The following is a 26,066-nucleotide window of genomic DNA, read 5'->3' as shown; positions in this document are numbered from 1 at the left end:
AGTTGACAGCTAGCCAATCACGGAAAAGCAAGTATCAATCCTAAAGTCTATTGGCGTTCTAGTGACGCCCAAGGTCGAAAAACAGCGAATCAGCTTCAGGAAAGCTGGAGTGGGCATTTTAATGGACAGAAATATGAGCGAATCACATAGGCGAATATTCTCCCGTACGTTCCCTTGATGACAGGGTCAACAATATGGCGCTGTCTATGGTACAGAAGTATGCCTCGTTTGTTTGTTGATATGTATTTTTCATGTTTGCAGTTAAATTTGACAAACTGTGAAGCAGCGGCGCTTTCTGAATTATCGGCTCATCCCCATCCTGCTTTTCATTTGACTTGAAAGACATAAGGGACTTCAGTGAACACCTGAACAGCACCATGTCTGGGTCAAACGTCTGGAGTCGCAGCCGTGACAAAATAAGACTTTTCCCCGAACTTTTTGCACAGTGTGCGGGAGAGGTGAGCAGAGATGGTTCAGTTCAGCTGGATGCTTGTGCCCCAAAACATGTCAATTGTGAACTTACAAGGTGGCTCCAAGTGTTTGTTTAGCTGTAAACCACTTTACTATTTGTATTTTTGAAATTATTCAACATGTATTGGTATATACAGTCACCGGCCACTTTATTAGGTACACCTTGCTAGTACCGGGTTGGACCCCCTTCAGAACTGCCTTAATTCTTCGTGGCAGAGATTCAACAAGGTGCTGGAAACATTCCTCAGAGATATTGGTCCATATTGACATGATGAGCATTCAGAGATGCTCTTCTGCAAACCTTGGTTGTATTGAACGGTTATTTGAGTTACTGTTCACTTCCTGTCAGCTCATGCAATTTGACAATTATCCTCTGACGTCTGGCATCAACAAGGCATTTTTGCCCAGAGTACTGCCGCTCACTGGATATTTTCTCTTTTTCAGACCATTCTCTGTAAACCCTAGAGATGGTTGTGTGGGAAAATCGCAGTAGATCAGCAGTTTCTGAAATACTCAGACCAGCCTGTCTGGCACCAACATCCATGCCACATTCAAAGTCACTTTAATCACCTTTCTTCTCCATTCTGATGCTCGGTTTGATACAGGACTGTACAATGAAATGCAGTTACCCCGCTGACAAAAACAGGGGACCTATACTTTCCTCTGTCTAATGTCAACTTCTGTGTGATTCAGACAGCAGCTTATGGGAAGTGTGTGGCAGCCACCACAACAGGCAAACAGGAGTTGAAGAAGGATCTCTGTGCCAAGGAATTTGAAGCACTGAAGACCTGCTTTACAAACGCAGTAAGTGGCAAAGCAGCAGTCCCCCTAATGGTCTTACTTAGAGGTGATTGATGGTCATCATTTAAACATCATTATTTTTGTTTTTATTACAGGCCAAGAAAAGAGCCAAATAAATGGAAACCGCCCTGGGTTGTGTAAGAAGACCGAATGCAGTGGAGAATCCTCAAAACTCAGCGTGTGGCAGAAGACGTGGATTTCCAAGTGTTAATTGATGTGTATCACAGGCTGAAGAATCAACAGACAGTTTTTTATGATGACATTTTGTTGAAATGGAAACGGCACACTGCTGCCAACAATCAAAGCCATGTAATTCTCAGCAGTGCAGCCACTTCCTAGAATACGCAAGATCCTTCTAACTCTGAGATGTGAATAAAAAATTGCTGACATGATCTATTGTCTGAACAAAGACCAACAGCCATGGTTGAACTGGATATTTTATTTATTTTTATCTCACCAAAATGTACAGAAATACAATGCACATAGAAAAATAGTCAGAAAAATAGCCTCTTGTACAAAGCAAAGGTCCAACGTGTGTTGAAGTGCTAACTGATGGAGGAATTTTCATAAAAGCTGAATTACTAATAAACACTACAAACATAATCCAGACTTTCTTCCACTGTCCTGAACACAATATACAAATCTTATATATTAAAATTACTCTTACAGTAAGAGGGGTCATGTGGAAGAAAAAAAAACAAATTGAGAAAAACTGCCACATTTCGTTCTTATAAACCATCATTGCTGCAGCATATGGATTGGAAGGCACTAATAAATCAAGGAAGGGATATTGAAGATGGAATGATTAACAACTAGAGTCGTGGATCCAGATCGAGCTGCTTCATGGTCCACAATTTATCAAACGGTAAGGCTACAGTGTAATCCTCACTGCTCCAGCATGAGGTTGAATTCATTGACTTTCAATTGAAAGTAATGTGAAACAATATTTATGAAAGGGCCCGGATTCACGTTACATCCAATACGTGGTAAATGTAGGTTCAAAGAGACCCTGAACATTGATCACAATGAAACATAACAGATTTACAATATTTACATCTCAGAGTAACAGATGAACACACAAACACTGACCAGAACTTCTAACAAAAACTCACAATAAAAGAACAAACACACATCATAGAGAAAGGCAGAGTCCACAAGCTGGTGGATTAAAAAAAACATTTAACGTGACATACAAACATTAATATATTTGCCCTGTTAAAACACTCCATTTAAGGGTATTTGCATAGATTTATATACATTTCAACAATAAATTCCTCAAAATTCTCTGCCACAAAACAAAAATAAGTTAACATTTACATACGCTTTACTCTTTAATAAAGACTTTGGGTTATTTCCAGAGCACACAGTATCAAGAAAGAGAAAATGTTCCTCTTTTGTCCATGAAGGCAAGAGATGTAAGGCAACAATATCATAGTCCACAGTATGAGGAGGTCCTGTAGGTGTACAATGTGTGTGAACTTGCAGTTTGACCATTAAATGAGAATCTAGGTGTGTGTGTGTGTGTGTCTGACGTGTGTTATTTCGCTCCCTCATCCTCTGAGGCCTGTTTAATCTGCCGTGAGTGCACCATCGCCCCGGCCAGTAGCTGCTCCTCCAGGGCCGCATGCAGGTCTGAGCCCCCCAGCTTCAGTAGGGGTTCCAGCCCAGGCACCCCCCTGGACACCCCAGTGTCCTCTGGGGGCCCTCCAGCCTCTTTTGGTCCCACTGCCCTACGCCTCCGCCTTAGATCCATCTCCCCCTGGTCCCTGACCTTCTCGTGGGAGCCCTGGGGGTGAGCCTCGCCTCTGACAGCACCGTCTTTCACGCCTTCTCTGGGGTCCGCCTGAGCAGCAACTTTCTCTTTGAGGTCTCGTCCTCCTTTCTTCAAAGCTTCACCGTCTTCTCTCTCGGCCCCCTGTGCAGCTTTTTGGGCTTCTATGGCTCGCTCCAGCTGGGCCAGCCTCTCCAGAGTCTCCTCTGCCTCCTTTTCTTTCCTCGCCCTCTCATGTATTTCACTGTCTGCTTTCTGAATCTCCTGCTGGATTCTCTCTTCTTCAGCTTTCTGCTGTGCGAGTTTCTCTCTTTCTGCTCTTTCCTTCTCTAACTCCTGTTCTCTGGCCAGTTTTTCCTGTCTCTCCCTCTCCAGCCGCTCTTTCTCCAACCTCACCTGCACCTCCTTCTCTATCCTCTCCTTCTCTAACTCCTGTTCTCTGGCCAGCTTTTCCTTTCTTTCCCTCTCCAGCCGTTCTTTTTCTAACCTCGCCTGCACTTCTTGCTCTATCCTTTCTCTCTCTGCTTTTTCCTTCTCTAGCTCCTGCTGCCTGGCCATCCTTTCCTTTGCCTCCCTCTCGAGCTGTTCTTTTTCCAGTCTTGCCTGAACCTCTTTCTCTATCTGTTGTTTTTTAAGATCGTTTTCCTTGTCTAGACTTCTTTCTTCATCTTTAAGCTGAGCTACCTGATCATTCTGAGGCACAGGCTGATTGTCATTGGGTTTTTTCTTCCCCAGTGGCACTCCCCTCGCCCCCAGCTCATCCTGTTTATGAGATTCTCCTCCAGGTGCAACATGGAGATCCTCTTTGTAAGCAGCTGGAGCAACTACTTTAGGTTTCCCGGCCTCATCAGCCTTAATCCCGGCCTGAGCTTGATTCTGGGCCACAGCATGAGGCCCAGCTACTCCACCCTGTGGAGCTCCAGCTTCAGCTCCAGCTGCCTCCTTGGGCTTATTCTGGTCTGAGGCCAGTCCAGAGTCTTTGGGCTTCACTGCTCCACCTTCCATCACCTCCAAGTGCTCCTGGATGCCTTTCTCTGCATCGCCTTCAGCAGCACCTTTAAGATATAAGCACTTAGTTTACACTCTCTGTCTTTGTGAGCACTAATATCTGGAACAAATAAAGTGCATACGCACCAGCAGGCTGTTTCTGGTGGATTTCCTTGTGTTGCTCTTCTATGACAGCCAGTAGTTTTTCCTGCTGGTCTAGAAGTCTCTTCTGTTGCTCTTGTTGCTCCTTAATCACCTGCAGTAGCACAGCGTGGTCGAGCTGTCCCTCTGCATGGACACAGAAATGAAGAATTACAACAAGTCCCAAACTCCTCTGAGGTATATATGCATTGGTTAGAGATGTGTAAGAAGCTCAGTTAGGCTGATGTACGGCCAACCTCTATGTAAGAGAGGATGGGAAGTAGAGAGTAATCCACTGTTTCAAACACATGTCTAAACTGTAGCCTTAAACATCAACTGAAATGGGAAGCACACAAGCTATGTTAGAGGGTGAGTGGGTGAATTCTACACTGGTGAACTATTTAGTTATATGATTAAAAAAAAAAATGCACTATATGAATATGTAAAAATATCTATTAATGGATAAATGGTCCACTGACTGCACAACAGAACATCTGAATGACAGGCCGAGGCAAACAGAAGAAAAAGCAAGAGGGAATTCATACCTGCAACCAACTTTTTTATCACTGTGATAGGAGTCCGGCAGAGAGAGAGAAAGAAAGAAAAAAAAGTGGTAAAGATGGAGACGGAGAGAGAGAGAGAGAAAGGGAGGTGGCAAAAGTAAACAACAGAAAAAGAGTCACCAAAAGCCCCCCCCCCCCCCCCAAAAAATAAGACTTCTGAAAGTATCAAGCCAGGTCAGGAAGTAAAAGAAAGACACCTCTCCCCTGTGTTTTGCTCCATAGTACCTTCAAAAACAGGCACAATAAGCAAGAACAGATTACGCAGATGAGATTACGTAAGATAAAACAAGCAAAGTGAAATGAGGAAACGAGCGGCAGGGGCATAAACAGCACACAGCAGACCATAACAAAACCCTTTAAAGTCTATTACAATACTGCCTGAATTAGCTAATGAAAGGTAAAACCCACCTATAACCACCCACCCATTCGTCATCAGTGTTGTAATTTATTCTTTTGTGCCCCCTTTCTCACAACCTGCCTCTGTCTCTTGTGTTTCAATTCCTGGATTTTTAACTTTGAAGTAGGACTACATCAGGGCTTTCTGTCGAGTACACAAAAAAAAAGGGCCAGCAGACAACTCAATAGTGATGTTGTCATTTTTTCCACACTTGGGGCGACACAGAGAACAGTCATGTGCTGGGCTTTACTGTCAAAGGACCACTGTATTTCATAGGCTATAAACACTGCCCCCACAAAGCTGCAGCTGCACTGCATTCTGGTCCATTGGGACAACTGTTGGTGGAGAGATTGGTATCCCCACCCTCCACTACATGACTTATTTATTTATTCATTTTTGCAGTATGATTGTTGACTGCTGGTACAAAATGTGCACTAAAACTAAATCAGCTGGATAAAAATATTTTTATGAAGCTACATCTTAGATTACAACACAAGTTGCCTTGCAGTGCAGCTTGTTTTAGGGTGATTTTTTCAAATTTGGGTTCGTCTAATTTTTCCACAGACGAGTAAGCGACTAAAGACTCAAAGCTCATGTCTTCTCTCCTTGTCTTTCTTCTCTTACCCTCCATCTTTTCATCTCCCGTGTCTTTGCTGTCTGCAGCAGGAGCCTCATCAGCAGCAGGACGATGTTCTCCTTCGGGAAGTTGAGCTGAAGAATCACCAAATATCACAAAGTCAATATCAAATTTTCCTAGAGCTTCCTTTCCCTCCAGTTTCCTTCCATTACAAGGACAACGACAAATACTCACGTTTCCCTGCAGCATCTGGCGCTTTGCCCACTTTATCGACTTGTACCACCGCAGCCTGATTGGCCCCCACGACTGCATTCCCTGCCAGAGGATCCTTCACAGGATCGAGCTTCTCCACGTCCTTTAGCGGGAGAACGTCCTGCTTTTTGCCTGCTTCTGCCGCCTGGTTCTCCAGCACCTCATTGGACAGAACTTCACCTCCACCCATATCTACTTCTTCTCTCTTCACAACAACCTCTGCAGGCTTTGCGTTCTCTTCAACCTTTTGTTCTTTATCGTCCTCTACCTTCACAGCGTGCCCTAAACCATGCTCTTCATCTCTTTTTTCTTCTCCTCCACCTCCAACAGGTTGTTTCTCGTCATTCTTTCTTGTGTCTACTTTGACCTCATCATGAGGGATGGGTGGTTCGTGGCGGTGGGCCTCTCCCTCTGGTACCGCGACACCTGAGCAAACAGACAAAACATCACCAATTCTACACCGCTGATAGAAGATCCAGATTGCAGAAGATTGCAGTTTTGGCTCAGTTTCCTTACCAGCATCGGGACGGTCCAACTGCACCTCTTCCTCCTCCTTCCTCTTTGGTGGTTCCACTGGTCCTTTAATCTGGGGGGGCTCAGCCTGGACCTTCTCCACAGGTTGTACTACCTCCACAGCTGGAAGGTCAGGCTTTTCTAGTTCCACTGGCTTCTTGTTTGGAGGATTGTCTGCAGGCAGACACACAAAACACAGTCTATGGTTACAGAGTCTCACCTCTATGAAAATATCAGACTTGCAACGTATTCCCAAGATCATTTAGCCAAACTGTCCCCGTAGAGGGAAAACAACTATAAGTCATTTAATTATAGATTTACAATATATTTATACAATTATACAAATGAGTTTTCACACTGGGATATTTTTTTTCTCTTGTTTAGTACCGTTCCTTGTCGGCTTTTTATTTGTCTTTGCTGTATTTTCTCACCCCGACAGTCTGAAAATGATGAGACACATTACTGCAACTAAATTAAGAAAACCATAAATGTGATATCTCATTTATTCCAGCATTTTCTCCTGTCTGAGAAAAGTGAAATTACTGCATTGTACTGTGATATATTTATCTCTTGCTCGGAAATGTACTCTTTATTTTCTTGTACAGTGGTGTTTATTGGACACATTAACTGCTGGCATTAAAATAAATTAACACCCAGAAGTACCTCGCATGGCCCGTGCACAGCAGCTGTAACTGATTTTGTGCTGCTGATTTCTGATGAGCAGATCCACCAGGTGGCAGCAAACACTGACAATGGCAAGACACACTCAATCGGTGCAATTTAATAAATAAGCGAGAGGGAGTGAAGAGAATAAAAACGGAGCCGAATTAAAATTGAAACTGAGAAACAGGTGTGCAGGTGGCACTACATGAGTTTCACATGGATGAAAGACATGGAAGAAAGCAATAAATTCAGATAATCAGAAAGGATCACACAGATGGAGGTAGACAGACTTTGCTGGTGTAGGTGAACACGTCTGAAAAAGACGCAATTGGAGAAGCATGAGGTAAAGGGGAGGAAGTGAAACTAAAACCCCCCCCTGTTTCACCCTAAAACTGAGAATATAATCTCACAGTTGTCCTTTACGTCTCATCTCTATTTGTTTCTGTCTGTATCCTCTCCAAACCCATATCAGCCCCTTTCCTTTATACAGCGAGAGCTTGCAGGCATTTTATAGCTGCCACAGGAGATATGGGGGAGACAGGAGGGGGTGCAGACAATGTATTTTGTGGGGTGGGGGGGGGGGGGTAGCAGGAGAAATTAACAGAGGTAGAGAGGTAGAAAGAAATTGCTGGAGTTTGAAGGGCATCACTCCTGCTCCATCAATGTCAAGCACTCAGTGCTGCTCTCAGATATTATCAAGAGGTTATCTCCTCACCCTGCCTGTCTGTCTGTCTATCAGTCACTCTGTCTGTCTCCATCTTTTCTTCTCACAGGGATGAAAGAGACCCTTCCTTATGCTATGGCTTTGTGCTTTTGTTTTAGTTTCACCGGCCCTTTGCTACTGGCTCGTATTCACTTCTTGCTGCTGTTGTAGGGCGCCACAGTCAGTCCACAACTTTGAAAATAAAACAAAAAACAAACATGTCTCTTGTGCCCCTGGTGCCTTTTGCATGAAATAATTACATGCAGCACTGCTGTCCAATTTCAGATGCTGCAGACAACCCTGGCTCCAGCCCATTGAGGTAAATGTTTCCATGGCTCATTAGTAAACCACTTTCATCTACAGTCTGTCAAGTAGATAAGTGATTGCCAGCCATTAGCACATGTCATGATCTTTACCGTGCAGTTCATGGGGGTCCGGTAGCAGCACCTTGTTCTTGTTAGCCGCTAGAGGAGAAGGGGGTTGGACTCTGGTGCCAGGGCTACTTGCCGAAATTGAGAGAGTGGTAAAGGTGCTGATCAGCAGGATGCCCAGACCAACCCAAAGCACCAGCTACAGGATAGAGGGAAAGAAGAGAAGTGAATAAACTTGTGTTTTCAATGAGAAAATCATTCGAAAAGTGCAAATTCTGACTCTGTAACCTGAGCAATGATGCCATTCTTCTGGATTTTCCTGTAGATGAGAGCGGGACATATGAAGCAGATGAGGCTGCCCATGGTGGCCCCAGTCAGACCCAGAATGGTTTCCACTAAAGAGAGAAAAGGGAAAAAAAACACACAGGGATTATCTTGTGGTCCTTGTGATTCCGAACCAGGGGTACTTGTACCCAGGGGGGTAATCCTACTGCTGTCAGGGTCGATGTACCAGTGATAAACAAACTGTTGAAATAATGAGCAGAAATAAATGGATAAACTGGTGAAACAGTTAGCTGAAAGTGTTGAATAAAAAGTTGAAATAATTAGCTAAAAGTTATGGATAAATACTTGCATTATCCAGCTGGGAATGTGGGGGTATGTCAAATCAATAAGGTTGGGTGCCACTGGGCAAACCATGGCACCAACACGGCCAGAGCTGAGAGGTTTGTGTCCCGCCGTGAACACTGTTCCATTTCTCTTCTGCCAAAGAACTGTAAACAGTTCCCCAAATCTATGCTCCTTATCGCTAGCTCCATTCATACCTGCCTCTGCCATTCGCAACCAGCCCCCATCCAGACCCATGCTGGCTACCCATCCATGGCACCCTGATCTTGGCAGCAGCGAGCCCTGGCCCCACCCCTGTCTCTGCAGACCGGGCTGGCTGGGCGTCGGGCCCGGAAACCCATCGTTCATCCAGAGGACGGACACCATATTGTCTCCCTCAGATTTAGTGTCCATTCTCCCCAGGGTCCTTACCTCCCTTCTCCTCAGTCTATTAGTCTGATTAGACACACAAAGAGCCATCCAAACCCACTGTGTGTGTGTGAGTGTGCATGGGTGTGTGTGTGTCTACCCGATCAAAAGTTTAACAAACAGCCACCACATAAAAGGATGAATAAAACATAAACCCATGCTAACCTTTACATCTCCACCATTTTGGAGCCGTTTGTGAGAGGAACGGAAAGACTCAAAGAACCTGACAGAAGACAGTATTGCTGTGTACATGGATTTTGTGACTGTGTGTTTAAGTGGGTGTGTGAGACAGAGAGTCTGGGAGAATAATAGCCCTATCTTCCTGTCTGCCCGTCTAAAAGGAGATAAAAGTTAGGGCCCTGATTTAAGGACTGTGTTAGAGTGTGACAGTCACTGACTCGTAAAGTCACATTCACACATGTCGTAAAGCTCCCCGGCTACTCCGCCCACATAAAGGAACACATGCACCTTAAAGACCTCCAGCCAGCGAGCTGCACATGTATGAGCACACATACAATTTTAATTCATTCAATCCGTGCCCAATTGTTCACACACTCCCACACACACACACACACACACACACACACACACACACACACACACACACACGTACACACAGGACATACCGTTGGGAATGAGAATGCCTCCCAGCATGGTGCCAAACACAATGCAGAGGGTGATCATTTTGAAACGCAGAGGAGGCATGTATCCCCCGGCAGCAAACGTCCCATCCTTCTGCTGTAGGATGGAAACGGAGGAGTGAGAAAGAGAAATGAAGGAAAAGACAAAAAAAGGGGAAAGAAAAACAAGCAGTGAGCGTAACCAATCTCAAATTTCCAATTCGATTGGAATTTCTTTTTTTTTTTCCAGGGCACAAGTTGATTTTCACTTCTTGATGATACACGCCACACAGCCTGTACTACTTTGCGTCTCTGCTACACTCACTGATGTGGCGCAGCCACTACATTGCCAGTACTTTCCGCCTTCCCGGTTTGATTTCCACCAAAAAACACAAACTAGCGTGACTTCCTATTTTACTGGAAGATAAAAAAGATGGCTGCTTATGGTGCAGTTTCTGAACATCAAAGAATGACGAAACAGCTCCCAAAAAACTTCCCTGAACATTGTATATGCTAGAAATCCTTCTAAACTACATAAGAAATAGTAAATGTCACAGGATTTTAACAAGTCAGATGAGTTTATGTGCCTGCGCTCACATCTGGATATGATAAAACTTCTATAGACGTCACAGTTAACATCCACAGCTCCACTGGGTTCTGTTTTGTTTACATGGAGCAAAACATTTCTGATTTTGTAACCGTTAAACTACACAAAAGAGAGGACGTGAGTGTCTCAACTTCCACAGGTAGGTAACCAACAACATAAACAAGCCCTGTCTGGTGCCCTGGTCCATTTGCACACCCTATACAAGAAGTGTATGTGTGATATTTGGGCTCACCTGCTGCTCAAAAAGCATGGTGTTGATGGCCTGGCGGCAGGGCAAGATCATCATTGGGAATCCGACAGCCACAGACATCATAAAGCCCACACGGATCATTTCTGTCACCAGGTTGGAGGGGAAGTTCATCAGCACATTGCCCGCGATGTTTTCTGTGAAGCTGACGTAGCCAAAGAACCCCACCTGGTTTAGAGAGAAGTGGAGGGGAATGAACGCCAGATTGAGAGGAAAGCAAAAGAGGGAGAAATGAACATAAGTTCTTTTTTTTCTTTAGAACTGGGGTTATGCTCGTCTTTGTTTTGTAAATGAAACAGTGTGCACAAGCATAAGACATCTGCTGTGTTGTCAACTTTCAAGACTAGAAATAAAAGACCGATTTTATTACTCAGACAAATTTAAAAACTGTTGGATTTCTCACAAGGAGGTATGTCTCCTGTGAAACTAAATGTTGTCAGTTACCAAAAATAGTAACTGACAACATACAGAAACTTTTTAGGCAGTGATTTGAAAGTGCCTGAAAAAGATCAAGACAAGCAGATGCTCTGTAACATAACAGAACCACAAGCACCGACAGAGACAGTTGTGACTGGTGTGAATGGAGGTGCCATTTCCACTCACGGTGATGTAGAAGATGGTGACTACGTTGAGGGCTGAGGTGAAGATGGTGCTCATGCGTTTGACGGACGGCTCGTCCAGGCTGTCGTAGGTCGGCAGCACCTGCCTGTGAGAGACAAGCAGCCCAGAAAAAAAAAAAAAAACTCTGTGTGCCGCATTACACATCACCACACTGGTACAGTCGTCGCGCATTCATGTGTTGTCTGAATTATCAGACATACAACTTTGGCTATGAGCACTTTACCCTCCAAAGTCTAGAAGGGAGGGAGAGGAATGTAGTCCCATAGATGTTACATGAATGGACAGAATTGTGTTTTTTTTCTGTTCAAACATCTGCTCAGTCATGGTCTACATAGCTACTTGCTTAAAATCTGGTACTGGAAACTGCTCTGTAGATTTCCTTTAACGAGCAGCCATATGGGGGCACATTTGTGCCATTCAGTGATGCATCACTGTCCTCATGTCCTTGTCAGCATCGTACTCAGACAAGTGATTTCTTTTTTTTCTTTTTGAAATTTTAACACTGTAAGGCAGTCATAAGTAACATTAAATTAAAATCAGTATTGTCTACAAAGCTTAAGTACGTTCTGTTTTCCTGTTTGACTGACTGTTAAGTCACACATGCTAGCGAATGCAGTGAATGCAGACTCATACAGCCAGACATAATTTAGACGCTTGTAAAAAATACATCAACATACAAGTTGTGTGTCTGTAAGTCAATCTGAAATACACATGAATACAACAACTATTTCAGCATGTGGATTTTTTTCATATTGTGAATACACTGTTACTATGAACTCACTAATAACATGTTTCCTTTTTTTTCCCGATTGAAGCCGATTTTTAAAATGGCAGTAGATGGAAGTAATGTCATGGCAGTGGGGGTGAAATATGTAAGAAGTGGGCCTGTGTGTGTGTGTGTGTGTGTGACAGAATGGGTGACAGTAGTTGAGGTGGGCTGAGGCTGAACCTGTGACTGTCTGTCTGTCTGTTAACCCAGGTGTCTCTGTCATTTTCTCTTCTGTGTTAAAAGAGAGTGCGGCGGTGCAGAGGGGACCATCGGCACATTAAGCAGTGAATTTACAGGCTTTATATATAACAGCGAGTGTTAGTGGCAGGTTTTACAGCATTATAAACTTTCCTGGCAGACTCTTTGTGATCGCCTCCTCTCTTTCTCTCTCTCCCTGCTATATATATATAAGTGAAAGGAAGAAACAGAGAGAAGAAATGAGAAAGAGGGAGACAGAGAGCAAGAAACCATAACTTTCCCTGCCGTCTCGTTCTCTCTGTGCCTGTCTCTCTTTCACACACTCTGGTTTTATGAGCAGGCACTGTCCCGTGGTGCTATTCCTTGATGCTTGTTTAATCCGCAAACCAGTAAATCTCAGAGCCAAGGTTAAATAAAACAGCATACTGTAAGTGGGGAGCTAAAGCATCTAATGGTCACCCAATAGTCCTGACTCAGAGGCTAATGTGTTTTTATTTGCTTTAACGCTGCCCTTTAAACGGAGGAAATATGACGGAGAAGCTCTTTAAAGTGAATGTGTGGAAGTGTGTGTGTGTGTGTCGGAGGGAGGGGGCAGCTAGAGTGTGCGGCGCAGATAATATCATTAACTTGGAGCTGAAAGCATGCTGACAGTAGCATCACAGAGGGACATTTTCACCGCACATGTTTTTCTTATGTCCCTCTATTACGAGCTAACTGCTCCTCGCAATTCAAACACACCAGCCAAAAAACAACAGGGCCAGCTCCCATCCCGTCATAATGGTGATGTTAAGTAATGTTTTAACTGAAAGTAAACACATTTCATGAATGTAATAAAAATCCAATGTGCTGAGAGCTGTTTAATCAGCCTGTGAATACATCAGTGTGTGTCTGTAAGATGGCGGCAGTCCAATGTGTTGATTAGTGGTTTGGCTTAAGCTGCCTGCCGCCTGACGGAGCGCTTGCCTCGCTCGGCCTGACCACAGGCCAAGAAATCACCCTGCCAAATATCACTCAGCACCACTAGTGGGAACCAATACACAAAACACACATACATAAACACACACAAGCGCACACTTTCTTCTTCTTCTTCTTCTTCTAAGACACACACACCTCACTTACTAATGAACACGTCCGCCATACCATAATGTTATGTTGGCTTTGTGCGATTACATTAATTAAAGTCTCGTTTCACTCTCAGGCCTGCAGTCACCCACTCCTGCCACTTACCTCACTCACTCTCCCACAAACAAACCCACATACCACCACCACCCAAACATCTGGCCCCTAATGACCGCACCGTAACACTCCCTACATCCTTCCCCAGCAATGCATTCAAATCTTAGACAAGACTTCTCACACCCAGATCCCATTAAACCTTCACATGTTACCCACAACTTGCTCAACTCCCCGCAATCCCAGAGCAAGCACTAAAGCATAGAGGACAGGACAAAGGAGGTGGTGAAAGAGCATGCAGATGGGTGAAAATGGAGAAATAAATGAATATGGTGACTCAGAGAAGCTCTGATTAAGCTGTGAGAAGTGACATGTAGCAGTGTGATCTCTGCCATGACTGTGGGGAAAGTTAATGGAATGCAGATTGGCGTGAAAACCCTCTTACTATCTGGGGAAATTTTTTTTTAATATATTTTAATGTTTCAAATCAGAAAAACTAATTGAAAAAATTGAACAGAAGGTTCTGTCTTTATGTAATCAGTTTACAAACTAGAGAATTATTTTTCTTGCAGAAAATTCTACCTAAGAGACTTAAGTGTGATTCTTAAAAATGAACTTGACAGCTGAATGGCACTGTTTTCCAACGTGTGTCTGCTTTCCATAACTGCCCAACTGAGTTTTATTCTCGTCACATCAGATAAAAACAAAAGCAGTGTCATGGACAAAAGGCAGTTGAAGTCCCAGGTTAATTCTAAAGAGGTCAGATCAAACGGTGGAGCAGAAACAGATGAGCTGACCGCGAAAAGCACATTAGCAAAGAAAGCAGCCTCCCTCTGCAACCACACATCCCCTTACCAACCACCTCATATCTGTGAGTTTACATGACAGACTCACCCCAAACCCTCCACTGTGGGTTAAAGGAATGATATAAGTACACATGCACTACTTGTGACATTTGCTCAGATTCTACGTGGAGAAATGACAGATTAAACTCACTGTGTTGCTGAGAGGAAAAGCCCATGTTTCAGCACATACTTTTAGGACTACTGTCATCCTGAGTCAATGAGCTATCACCTTAAGATTCCTTTATAGTCTTATTTGACATCAGTTTCATGACATGGTCCTGTGCAGGTGGAGGGGTGGGAGGAGTACTTACGACTGACAGGCGAAGGCCATCCCACAGATGGGGAGACAGCGAAACACACCCTCCCAGCGCACCACATTGACCTGCCCTAGCCACCAGCCGCTGAGCAGCCCATGTTTGAACGAGGACAGCACCATCTGAGGGGAAGGAGGGGGGCGGGAGTTACAGCCCGAACCAAATGAAGACAAGAGGGAGGGAGAGCACGAGGAAGACGAGGGGGGCTGCACCCATGCTGACGGCAGATAATGAAAGTAATGAATGAGGGGAGAAAACCAGAGAGAATGAAGAGAGGGAAAGAGACATGACAGGAAACCCCATACTGAACAAAAACCTGTCGTAGCTGAAAAAGTCGAGTAATGAAAGTGATGAATCACAATGAAATTGCAAAATTGATTTAAAAAAAACAAGAATATGAAAGGGCAAACAAAACAAAAACTACCCCACAGGTTTTTGATCAGCATGTGTTTCCTACATCTTGCTCCTTTGATTACCTCATAAAGTCCCAAAGGACAGAAGAACACTCCATAACCCTCCAGCCGTCCACGCCCAGACCCAGGCTGCTCATCCTGAGTATGGAGCGGTGGCGGGAGCGCAGCAAAGATACAACTTTCACTTTGTTACACTCCTCTGCCCCATTACTACTGCCACCAAACACACAGACACACTCACAGAGCTGAAATGGCTCAGACCAAACCCGAATTAAAGGTGAAAAATGGGGGCGAATGAGAAGAGTGGGCGGAAGGTTCAGGTAAGTGGGTGGGTGGGGAGGGGGTGGGGTAAAGGAGCTTAAGGTTGCAAGGAACACATCGGACTTCCCCCCACTGCCCTTACGGTGGTGTTATTTTGGGGGTGGTTTCCGTGGTTTACTTACGGGTGACAGCAGAAGGTTGTGGCGATAATGGGCAGGCACTGAATGACGCCCTTGAAGCGCCACAGGTGAACCCGCTCCACCCAGGAGCCCGAGATTATGCCGTAGCGCAGAGACGACAACACTATCTAAAGCACCAGCAGCAGAAACAACAGCAGGACAGAGGGGAGCAAACACAGGGTGTAGAGGAGGAGAGGAGGTAGTACAGGGGAGTGAGGAGGAACAAGGGGACACGAGGGAAGAAGAGGAAGAAGTAAAGAAGTGCAATGAGCAGAAGGGAAAGCGAGAGAGAAACGAAGGGTAGGATGAAAGGAGGGAGGGAAGGAGATACGTCACTGTTAGAGGGTTAGGGGTCTGGACTGGGCCGGGCTTGGGGCCAGGCCTGGATCTAAAGCCAGACACACACCACACCACTGCTCCAGGTTATCGCCATGCTACGGAGCTAAGAGTCACATCACAAAGGAACACTGTGAACAGCAGTCTGAAGTCTGTGGAAGCAGCACTACAGGTCAGTATGACAGAGCCACACACACAAACTATGTGTGTGTGCACATTTAAAGAGTAAATGAGCTGAACCACATTAGGCAGAAAAGTGCTGCTGGACTGGTCTCCGGATTTAAGCTTTTATCCTCTGACCACTCTCCAACCTAAATCTGATTGGTTTGTATGGTAGGTGTGAAAAAATGACAATGTTGTACTGACTTAGGATAAGAGAACAGAGCTATATTCCTTAAAATTAAAAAAATACAAGTTATATGATAAGTGCATTAGACATATAAATAGCATCTCAAATGAATGGGCCAGGAAAATAAGTCTGGACAAAGTCTTAAGTATATAAAATGCATTTGACATATCTGATGTAGACCAAGTTTTTTTTCTCAAATGAGAAAATACAGAAAGATAATTCTGTTACGATAAACCTGTTGCAATGGTTTGTGATTTAGTGAAACTGACCATCTGACCACCATTTACTCTGCACTTACAGGGCTTAAAATGTCTCTGGTGGCCAATTTCCAAGTGGTGTCTCCTTCCCAGAGGAAAGGGCTTTGTTTCAGCCTATAAAAAGCAATGCAGCAATTGTTTTCTGCCTGATGTGATTTAGTGTGTATTTGCTCTTTAAAAAAAAAAAAAAAGAGGAGCAAGACAATATCGTGTCAGTAAGGAAGACTTATAGTATAATGGAGCAAATAAGAAGGAATCAACACAGAGCACAACAAAATGGCATTTGCCCAAAGAATATTCAGACAGTCAAAGTTTCAGTTTAAAACAGAAGGTGAGCCATTCAGGTTATACACGAGAGACCTATTCATGTCTGTAATATTCATATGCACTATGCTGTTGGGGGGAAAAGCATGTCAAAAAGTGTACTTGCTTCAGAATCAACTCCTGTACTTAAGAAAAACACAAAAATGCAAGAACAAAATACCTATAAGCAATTTACAAAATAAAGAAAGTAGATACCCAAAATGGTGCAAGAAAAACTGTCCTCCACTGCTTTGATAGATTTATTTGGTATATATATAATTTTTATAGACTTTTAACTGTAGCAGGATTTATTTAAATAAATATCATCTTTCATTGCTGTAGATGTCAGAATATCACTGCACTTTCTAATACTGTAAACTGTGTCCTGTGCTGTACTGCACAGCTGACTTGATGGTGACTTTTTATCTTTTCAGAGGAACAGCTCTGCCTCATGCATTTTGATTGTTAAGCTTTGCAAGCAAAGCCAAAAATGGCTTTCCACTGCAGTCTATTCAGATGCATTGTGTAGAGTGTAGCTGTCTGTGTGAGGGTGTCCTCACCGTGAACATGAAGAGGGTGTAAAACATGAGAGCCATAGCGGAGAAGGACTGGATGGAGGACATCATGTTCCTCTGCAGACTCAGCGGGAGCACGATGAACAGAGACACGGCGATCAGCAGCAGCACGCGAAAACTGCCCGTCACCTTTAGAGGGTGGTGTCACATGATAATACAACATTGTTTCGTATGAACTTCCTTTCAGATTTGACCTATTGTTTGCTTGTTGCTTCAAACATTTGCTACAGCTTTTAAGTATTTTGGCTACGAAGAAAGCAGAAGAGAACAATGGAGATGAAAAATATGATTTGATCGATCAATGTAGCAAAATGTATAAAAGTCATGATCTCAAACCTGTAAACCCAACAGCTGAGCGAAGAAATTTGAGCCCAAATCAGCAATGACAACGTAGAAGGCAATACAGGTCCCCAACATCAACCCAATCATACTGCAAGGACAGAGAGACAGGAGACACAGAGACAGGTGGAATCTCAACTGTTATCAGTGTCGATGATTTTGGGAATTAATCTGTTTTATTTTACCTTTGAATTCTTGTTTCTAGGCTATATTTACTTTAACCCCTTATATTCTAGGGTCTGTAATAATGACTTGCAGAAAATAAAGTCACACTTAAAACACATTTAAAATACAACATAATGTGTGTTGTGAATAAATAATGAGACTTGCCTCGTCTCCACCAGTGCTTTTCCTGGTTTCCCGTAAGCATGGAAGGCTGCAGATAAGGAAGTGATATCGGTGTGAACAAAATGGAGACAAACAGATGGCGCTGTCCTAAAATAGTCTGTTCTGATAATATCTAAAATCAAACTAGCATAACCATGCCATGTCTGGCATTCCCAACAGACTTGCTGTTTCCTGTGTGTATTATATTTCAGGAGTTTGAACTTATAACCTGCGAGATTCTTGTTTATTAGTTATTGTGAGAAGTGATGTGGTTTCTGTAAATGAAGTTTTAAGTTTCTATTGCAACCTTAACTCACCCAATCCGGCATATGTCCGCCGTTTGGTGTTGCTGGCCGTATGGACCAGGAACATGCAAGACTTGTGCGTCATCCAGGAACAGAAGAACAACAGAATAGTTCCCAGCACTATCCCACACTGTGAGAGCAAAGAGTTAACAAATGTCATACACACATTCATTTCATAGGCCAGTCCTGAAATCTGGTCTTCTTACTGAAATACAAAATGTGAAAATGTCCTGGCTAACATGGCTGGTATCTAAACTACAGTATATTGACTCCATTTAGTCTTTAAAATTGATTAACTCCAGCCCAGGTCCAAGGAGGAAACACATGAGTCTATTGAAAGGAAATGTCTGAGAAAAATTATACACACACTTGATGATCAAACAAAAGAATGCACAACTTGTCCTTGAACAGGATATACACAACATGCAACAGAGCAAAGTGACCTAACTTTGATCCACCCATAGGATAAAGAGAACAATTAGCTTCCAGAGAGTGTGATAAAATATTAACTGAGACCTGTGTGACAACACTGCATAGAAAAAGCCATAGAAGAGCATCAAATGATGAGGGCTATACTAAATACAGCTAGTTTTCATTGTCATTTTCAGTAGAAAACTAATCACTATGATAATTCTACTGATGAAATAGCCTATGTCTGTTACTAGCACAAGGTGTGAGTGTAACAGCTTGATGGCGATTGATGGTGTGAGACTCACTGAAACAAATTCCCAAAGGAATTCATGTGTTATATTAGAAATTAAGATATTTGAGTGTAAAAGGCTGAGAAAATTTTTTTGAGTATACTTTTGTTGCTAATACTTCTGTTGTCGTAAAACGTTTAATGCAAGACTTATGGTGCTACTTTTATTTACGTTATTGATCTAGCCAGTATAAATGACCGTGTTTCTCGGGGAAACTTTTATGTACATCCGCAGGTGACCCACCTGTTTGAAGCAGAAGGGCATGGTGAGCACACTGACTCCGACGATGCTGTTCACCACGTTCATGATGAGACCCGAGTTGGACGCCGTCATTTTCAGGCGCTCCTTGACTGGTCCCCTCCCGAAAACAAACAAAACAAAACAAAACAGCCCAGAGAAGGCAGCACACTGTAGGCTAACGGTGCAGTGTCACCGACTAATCTCTGGTCCAAAGCGGGGGCTCGGACTAAATTCCGGCTGTGTTTTTCTGACTCCTCCGCTGATCAATGACGTGGCGCTCTGGGGAACAACGCAGAGAGCTGAGTTTAACAGTTGACACACTTGAACCTTTCTCTGTTCAGTTAAACACCCAGCAGCCAAACACAAACACAAACGCCAACACAAAAAATATTAAAAATGAACGCACAAACAGGTCATAAAAGACTGAAGCTTTCAGCTAGCATGCTAACTTTAACCGTATGTAGTTTCATTACTAACACACCTTTCTGTGCGACTTCTGCGCCCTCCGCCTCCCTGCCCTGTTTTACGTTATCATCGGTAATGTCGTGGTATTAAACGGTCATTTATCGCTGGAATATTTAAGTCCTCATGTGTGCGAATAAACTACAGGTTTACGGAAACTCGGTGTAAGGTTATAATATCACCCAGCCTGCCTGTTTTTCTGAGCGCGTATCCAGGAAGTACGGATTATAGTCGAGGAGGTGAGAGAAGACGGCACGGTCTGCCGGGTTTGATACTGTTCAAATACTTTGGCGCCCACTAGTGGTCACATAATTTTACTGCCATTAGACAGACGGAGTTGAAGAATTGAGCTTTGAGCCTCTCTTTTCCTTTCCTTTCACTTTCTTCCAGGATTTTCACGATTTTATAGTTTTTGAAGAACTTTCTTTTGTCTCTTACATTAAGCTGCAGTGGCAGGAAGCACATTTACGCAAATACAGTTTTGAGGTACTTGCACTTTATTTGCATTTATATTACCCATTAAAGCTCTTTTTCTTAACTTCTGCCCCATTACATTTTCAAAGGTAAATGTACTTCAGTCTCACTCCACTGCATTTATGTAACAGCTGTGGTTACTAGTTACTTTTCAAATGAAGACTTCACATTAAAAAAGAAATTGCATTAAAACATTTTAAAGATTTAACCTGTGATTCCCAGCCTTTTTGGCTTTGACTCCTGCTAGCATCTACTTCAGATCTTTATGAAAAAATAATATTAATTTCTAGAAATTTATTTTGTTTTTCATTTAAATCAGGTTCATAGAGGTCAAATTATCTAATATTTCATAGTTTTGTAGCGTTTATGCTATTCCATCTTTCAATCAGTGTTTACTGTACTTTTGCTTGTATGGATTTTGAATGCAAGGCTTTCATTTGAAATTTTTGCATTGTTGTATTGCTTTGTCTAGTTAAGTAAAAACTGTGAGCATTTCTTCCACCACTGGCGGTTTCTGTAGTGATAACAATAACAGCAGACATGCATGAATCCTGTTTTTCCAGATGCCTCAGAGATTCCCCTCCGGAAAGGGAAACAGGCAACAGAGGGACGTGAGGGCTAAGGTGTGAGGGGAGGGGGGGGACAAAAAACACCAAAACAGAACAGGGTAATCATGGATGACGTCAGAGAATAATGTCAGCCTGGAGCACCTGAAATGCTGCTGGCAGTGGCCCGCTTTATTTCCGTTAGCCAAAGCGTCTGCACGGTGCCCTTTCTGACTATTGTGTTGTTTGACCAGGAAAGAGAAGACTGTGAGGGGTTGGAAGTGGGGGATGACCTGGGAGCTTTCCCCCCAGCCGGGTGTGCTTTCCCCTTGGGACGGAGGATTTGCAGAAGCAGGGATGTGATGAAGCTTTGAGAGGCAGGCGGGGGGGAATTTTGAATCGTAATAGTGTGTGTGTGTGGGGGGGGGGGGGGGGGGGGGGGGAGTCCTGTCTGAAAATTTGTAGATTCATTCAGTATCATTTTTAAGAGTCTCCTCTGACACACACTTTTATAGACTTGAATAATAAACATTTGAATCTTATGTATTTGTAAAGTTTTTATCCTTGCAGGATTTCTATTTTTACACACTTTTTCAGGCTTATTTTTTCTTTGTGCTTTCTATTTTTACCTTTCATTGTTTGCTATTCTTGCTTTTTACCCACCCATAAAGCACCTTTCCAGCTCTGCCTTTTACGTATGTGATATAAATAAAAGTTATTGTCATCATGTGTGCATGTGTATGAGTGTGTGTGTGCATATGTGTGTGATCAGAGAGGTTAAGACAGGAAAACCCTGGCCATTGTGCTCTAGTGACCCCTCAAAATCAATGTGACAGACCGGTTGATTGGCTGGAGGGTCCTGTCTCTCTACACCTAATCCCTCAAGGTAGACCCTCAGCCAGGCCTGCCGCGCTCCTAAGTGTGTGTGTGTGTGTGTGTGTGTGTGTGCATGTTTGTGTATGTGGATGTATCTGTGCTTGTATGTGTGTCTTTCTGCACCTAATCCCTCAAGATAGACCAAAGGCCATGGGATGGGGTATTAGTGCAGTTACAGGGGGTCAGGCCAGTGTGTGTGTGTGTGTGTTAATCAGAAAGTAAGAGAGAGCTTGAGTGTGAGCACTACTCCACAGTAGTCCAATTAGACTGCAGAGTACCTATGTAATTCTATGGGACTCAGTCATGTGTGGAGGTAGTAGTGGGTTTTTGGGGAGGGGGTGGGGGGGCAAATTTTAGGGCAGATTTGGACGGATAACCCAGTTGGGGTGAAATTAGACGCAGGCATCTGGATTTGACCTCGGGCCCTCACCGTGACCCCGGGTCACTCAGGGGTTACGGGGCACAAAGCAGAGCACTGACCCTGCACAGGTCAAGCATGCGGGCGACTGAAAGGACGCCTTTGTGGTGCCTGGCATGCTCACTATTTCCCATGAGCACCAGGGGACTGTGTCTGCCCAGGAAACTGGACCGGAGAGCAGGCCAGACAAGGTGTGTGTGTGTATATATATATGTGTGTGTGTGTGTGTGTGGATGGAAACCATAATTGATTTTTGTTTATATTTCTGCTTGTTTGCCTTATGATTATCACTGACTGAAGGTCATAGTTTACTCTGATTTTTATTTACTGCTGCAAGACTTGGTATGTGTTTATGTTTGTTTTTGTGCATTTTGGAGACAACTTGGGTAGGCTATAGACTGTCAGGAAAAAAAACTCCAATTCATGTTTAAACTCCAGCTGAAGGATTACACACTCCTGGATTTATTTAAAAAAAAAAAAATCTACCACCCTTGGGCTTATTCCCTTTCAAATCCAATCCTGCTTTTCTTAGTGTCTGAAAAGTTGACATTTTGGAGATACATGATTTTTTTTTAAACTTGTGTTTATGTTTGTGTGTGTGTGTGTGTGTCAGGGACAGAGCTATGGCTTAGATTTTTTAGGTATGCCTGTGGTCGTTGCTTGTGTACATCTGTTAGCGCCTCCTTAATGAGCGCATGCACGCTGCCTCCAGTCCTGTGTGTGGCCCTCAGAGAGGGAGAGAGAAGCCCTCTGCTCCAGTAATCACATTTAATTACGCACCAGTATTAGACGGCCTATGAATAGGGTTTTTAGGCAGGCCTCTCACACAGAAATTGGCTGCATCCAGCTGAACATTGCCCACCTTTGTCCTGCCCGTCCCACTATATTCTATTAAGACTTTGTCATTTGACCATCAGCAAAGCACTACGGTCTAGCACTAACAACTGCCGGACTAATGCTACACATTAAAAACGGGAAGGTAAAGGGAACAATAGGCGTTTTCTTGGCTGAACGGCTTGCGTCTGCCCCATTAATGAAGCAAATGGACCACACATTATACTCCATCCACAATTACATAGCACCTAGAATCACAGATAAAGGATGCATAGTCTCAAGAAAATCCTCCACGTCTGCTTATCTGAGGTTTTAAGCAAAAAAATCTGTGGGCGCTTCTTTTGGAGAGTAGAAGTGGAATTTGCTTTGTTAATCTCCAGGGGGGGTTCTCGCACTGTGAAATCAATTTGGAAGCGGAGCATTTTTTAAGATGACGTGGGATTTTTTTTTTTTTTTTTTTTTTTGCGTTACAGAAAGAGGAGGATGCCAAGTCGCCATCTGCAGCGCTCAGCTCAGTGTGCATGCATGTGCAATGTGTGCGCAAGTGTTAATATCGACATTAATCACCGTGTTTACACGCAGGATTCTGTTCTTACACAGATAACCTGGTTTTGGGTCAACACATGTAAACAGCACAACTCACGTAGTTTACACCCCAAACTAAACATGTTACCGTGGCATGGAAACATTTTAGTGGTTTTGCGTTCAGTGCTTGCACGAACACAGAATTATGGGTTCTTTGTTTTTTTTTTTTATTTCCTCTTTTTTTTTTTGAGTGACAGTGTATTAGACCCAGTTGAAGTGGCCACAGCTTGCTGCATTGTCACATAATTTTTTTTTACAGTTTAATTGACCTGTGGATGAGATAACTCAGGGGTTCAGATGTATTCTTCTACCTGGTTTATTCCTTCATTGGTTTCTCCCTGCAGTTACACTCCAAGATTGGCAATAGATTAGCTGAATTTTGCACAGAAAAATACAGCAGAAAATTCCTAGTGACAGCTTTACTATATCTCTCTTTAATATCTCCTCACCGCTCTTTCTCAGTGTAGCATAGGGTTGAAGTAACACACTGCGCTAATAACCCTCTCATCACTTTGAATGTTTAAGTGTTTAATTCCTCTTTTGACAGCAAACAAGACTAATTTTCTACATTAGGTTTGGTTTTGGGGTGGGGTGGGGGGGTGGGGCTTATTTCTTGACTTAACACTTTCTCCCACTTACACACACACACACACACACACACACACACACACACACACACACACACACCATGTGTGAGATAGTACCCAAACTGACCATAAATCTAGTGTGTTTTTAAACGGCTAGACTCATAAAGAGAAGAGGTGACGGAGCAGCACTGATGGGTCAATATGCCCCCCACCCCCACCCCACCCTACTATTCACACAAACACACACACTAACACACACAGATGTCAGTGATACAGTAAATGCACTCACTTGCATAACCACATAAAGCTCATACACACACAACATATACAGTTCTCACACAGTATGTCACATGAGAACACACTCAGTCACACTCATATATGCATATTGTATACATATTGTACACACACACACACATACATACAGTTTATACTGAGGCACATAATGTACAGTATGTAGGAATGTGTATGAACACACACACACAGGGCCAGTGTGTTGTGAATGGTGTGTTTGACTGGAACAGAATGACTGTGGGGATTCATGCTGGCTTTCCTCTATTAAACTCTGCAATAAGGCTCACTGTGTATGGGAGTGCTGACGTCCCTGCCCACCTCAATGATCTACAGCCTGTGCATGTGTGTGAGTGTGTGTGTGCGTACTAAACTCTCTACCTGTTCCCAATGATCTATAGCTCCGGGGGATTTTATATACCATATACGAACATTTGTGTGCATTTGTGTGTGTTTAAATCAATGTTTGCGAGTGAGCGTGTCCACATGAGCGTGCAGCTGCATGCTCCACAGCTCCGTTTTGCAAAGGCTTGGGGTTTGGCACACAGGGGGAGGGAATTCCTTCAGAATCGGACCGAGACAGAGGAGGGTCTCACTGGTGACTCCAAACTGCTGCAAACCTTGGAAGGGTGGGGGAGCGCGATAATTTACGGTCCGAGCGGCCTGCGACTGAAGGGGGACTCAGTGAAGTGGTGGAAATGGGACGGCCCGTATATCTCGCAGTAATTGACAGCGTTTGAGCCTAGTGCAGAGTTCAGAGACAGGAGAGATGGTGTTGTCCCAGGTTCTCCTCAGGCTCCTCCACTGCTCCTTTCTCTGTGGCTGTCTGCGGCTCTTCAGCCAGAAACAGGCCTTCCATTTGAAACGCGGCTTTATATGGCTCTCTGGTGCCAGTAGCATCATTAGGATTTTAGGAGTGGCACTTATCACATGAACAGCCAGGTCTTTACTCAACGAATATTAGGATTATTCCTGCTTTTTTTCCCTTCTTTTTATTGCTTTACTGATTTATTATAGACAGAGACAGAATGGCCAGCAGCCTGAACACCCCCGGCAAACCCAGGACATAGCCCTGGATGATGCAATCCAGACTGAAAAAAAAAAAAAAACCTTTATAAAATGTTTGTTTCTTGAATTGCACCTAATGTGCTGTGTGCACAGAGTGTGAGAAGAATTTTCCCAACCACAAAAAGATTACATGAGACATGGAAAGAAGGAGGCAGCAGTTTGCCACATTTCTTTCAGCTCTGTTGACCATTCCCAAAATCGTGCAAAGGAGTTTTCTGTGTGTGAAATTTAAATTTTCTCACGGTCTTTTGTGGGTCTTGTGTGAGTTTTGTGTGAGTCTGGCCACATGGAGGCGCAGAATGCTGTAGGGTCAGCGGAGAAGGGGAACGTGGAAGTTTCAAAGTTGATTTTAACGACAAAAGTGGACTTTTGTTTGCCTAATTTTGTCATCTACATGTGCCAAGAACTAGCTACTTGTTTTTGCACTTTATGTGATTAAGCTCTGATGCACTATTTGAAAAGGGTTATGCTTGGAGTTTAGATGGTCGGTTCGCCCAAATTACAATAAACATTCTCACTAATCTCCAGTGATATTTAGCCATGTAGTTTTGGTATTATTTCATTTATCTGTACCAGTACACTGAAGGTAAATTGGATTTTGTTCATGGTGCTTAAAAAATTGAAAAAAAAAAAATACATGAAACTAAAAAAAAATTATGTATGTCTTTCCCAAAAATGTCCTTGCTACTGTTGAAAGTTTTAATG

General features: G+C 43.4%; 2 protein-coding genes across 4 annotated transcripts; one reads left to right on the top strand and one right to left on the bottom strand.

Annotated features, from left to right (window-relative positions):
* The first annotated feature begins 184 nt into the window (after positions 1 to 184).
* ndufaf8 (NADH:ubiquinone oxidoreductase complex assembly factor 8) lies at positions 185 to 1,666 on the top strand. The gene is made up of 3 exons (XM_041066770.1): positions 185 to 458; positions 1,165 to 1,275; positions 1,368 to 1,666. Exons 1-3 carry the CDS (start codon positions 378 to 380, stop codon positions 1,386 to 1,388), a joined length of 213 nt encoding a protein of 70 aa, XP_040922704.1. The 5' UTR covers positions 185 to 377; the 3' UTR covers positions 1,389 to 1,666.
* Positions 1,667 to 1,696: 30 nt separating this feature from the next.
* Positions 1,697 to 19,910, bottom strand: slc38a10 (solute carrier family 38 member 10). 3 transcript variants are annotated; one of them, XM_041066767.1, is made up of 18 exons: positions 19,706 to 19,910; positions 19,228 to 19,503; positions 18,296 to 18,413; positions 17,982 to 18,027; positions 17,649 to 17,742; positions 17,298 to 17,441; positions 15,496 to 15,620; positions 11,323 to 11,425; positions 10,705 to 10,887; positions 9,872 to 9,983; positions 8,499 to 8,605; positions 8,256 to 8,409; positions 6,477 to 6,647; positions 5,943 to 6,386; positions 5,756 to 5,842; positions 4,717 to 4,737; positions 4,178 to 4,318; positions 1,697 to 4,098 (listed from the first exon to the last, which is right to left on the bottom strand). In XM_041066767.1, the coding sequence occupies exons 2-18, from the start codon at positions 19,315 to 19,317 to the stop codon at positions 2,810 to 2,812; spliced, it is 3,429 nt and encodes a 1,142-aa protein (XP_040922701.1). In that variant the 5' UTR covers positions 19,318 to 19,503; positions 19,706 to 19,910; the 3' UTR covers positions 1,697 to 2,809. The 3 variants fall into 3 exon arrangements, with proteins under 3 accessions (XP_040922701.1, XP_040922702.1, XP_040922703.1); XM_041066768.1 differs by lacking the exon at positions 15,496 to 15,620 and adding an exon at positions 14,637 to 14,761; XM_041066769.1 differs by lacking the exon at positions 4,717 to 4,737.
* Between the last annotated feature and the right edge of the window lie 6,156 nt (positions 19,911 to 26,066).

Source organism: Toxotes jaculatrix, chromosome 21, assembly GCF_017976425.1.
Source record: "Toxotes jaculatrix isolate fToxJac2 chromosome 21, fToxJac2.pri, whole genome shotgun sequence".
NCBI classification, from domain to species: domain Eukaryota; kingdom Metazoa; phylum Chordata; class Actinopteri; family Toxotidae; genus Toxotes; species Toxotes jaculatrix.
Note: the sequence above shows the minus strand (reverse complement) of the source record. Positions and strands in the feature narration are given on the sequence as shown.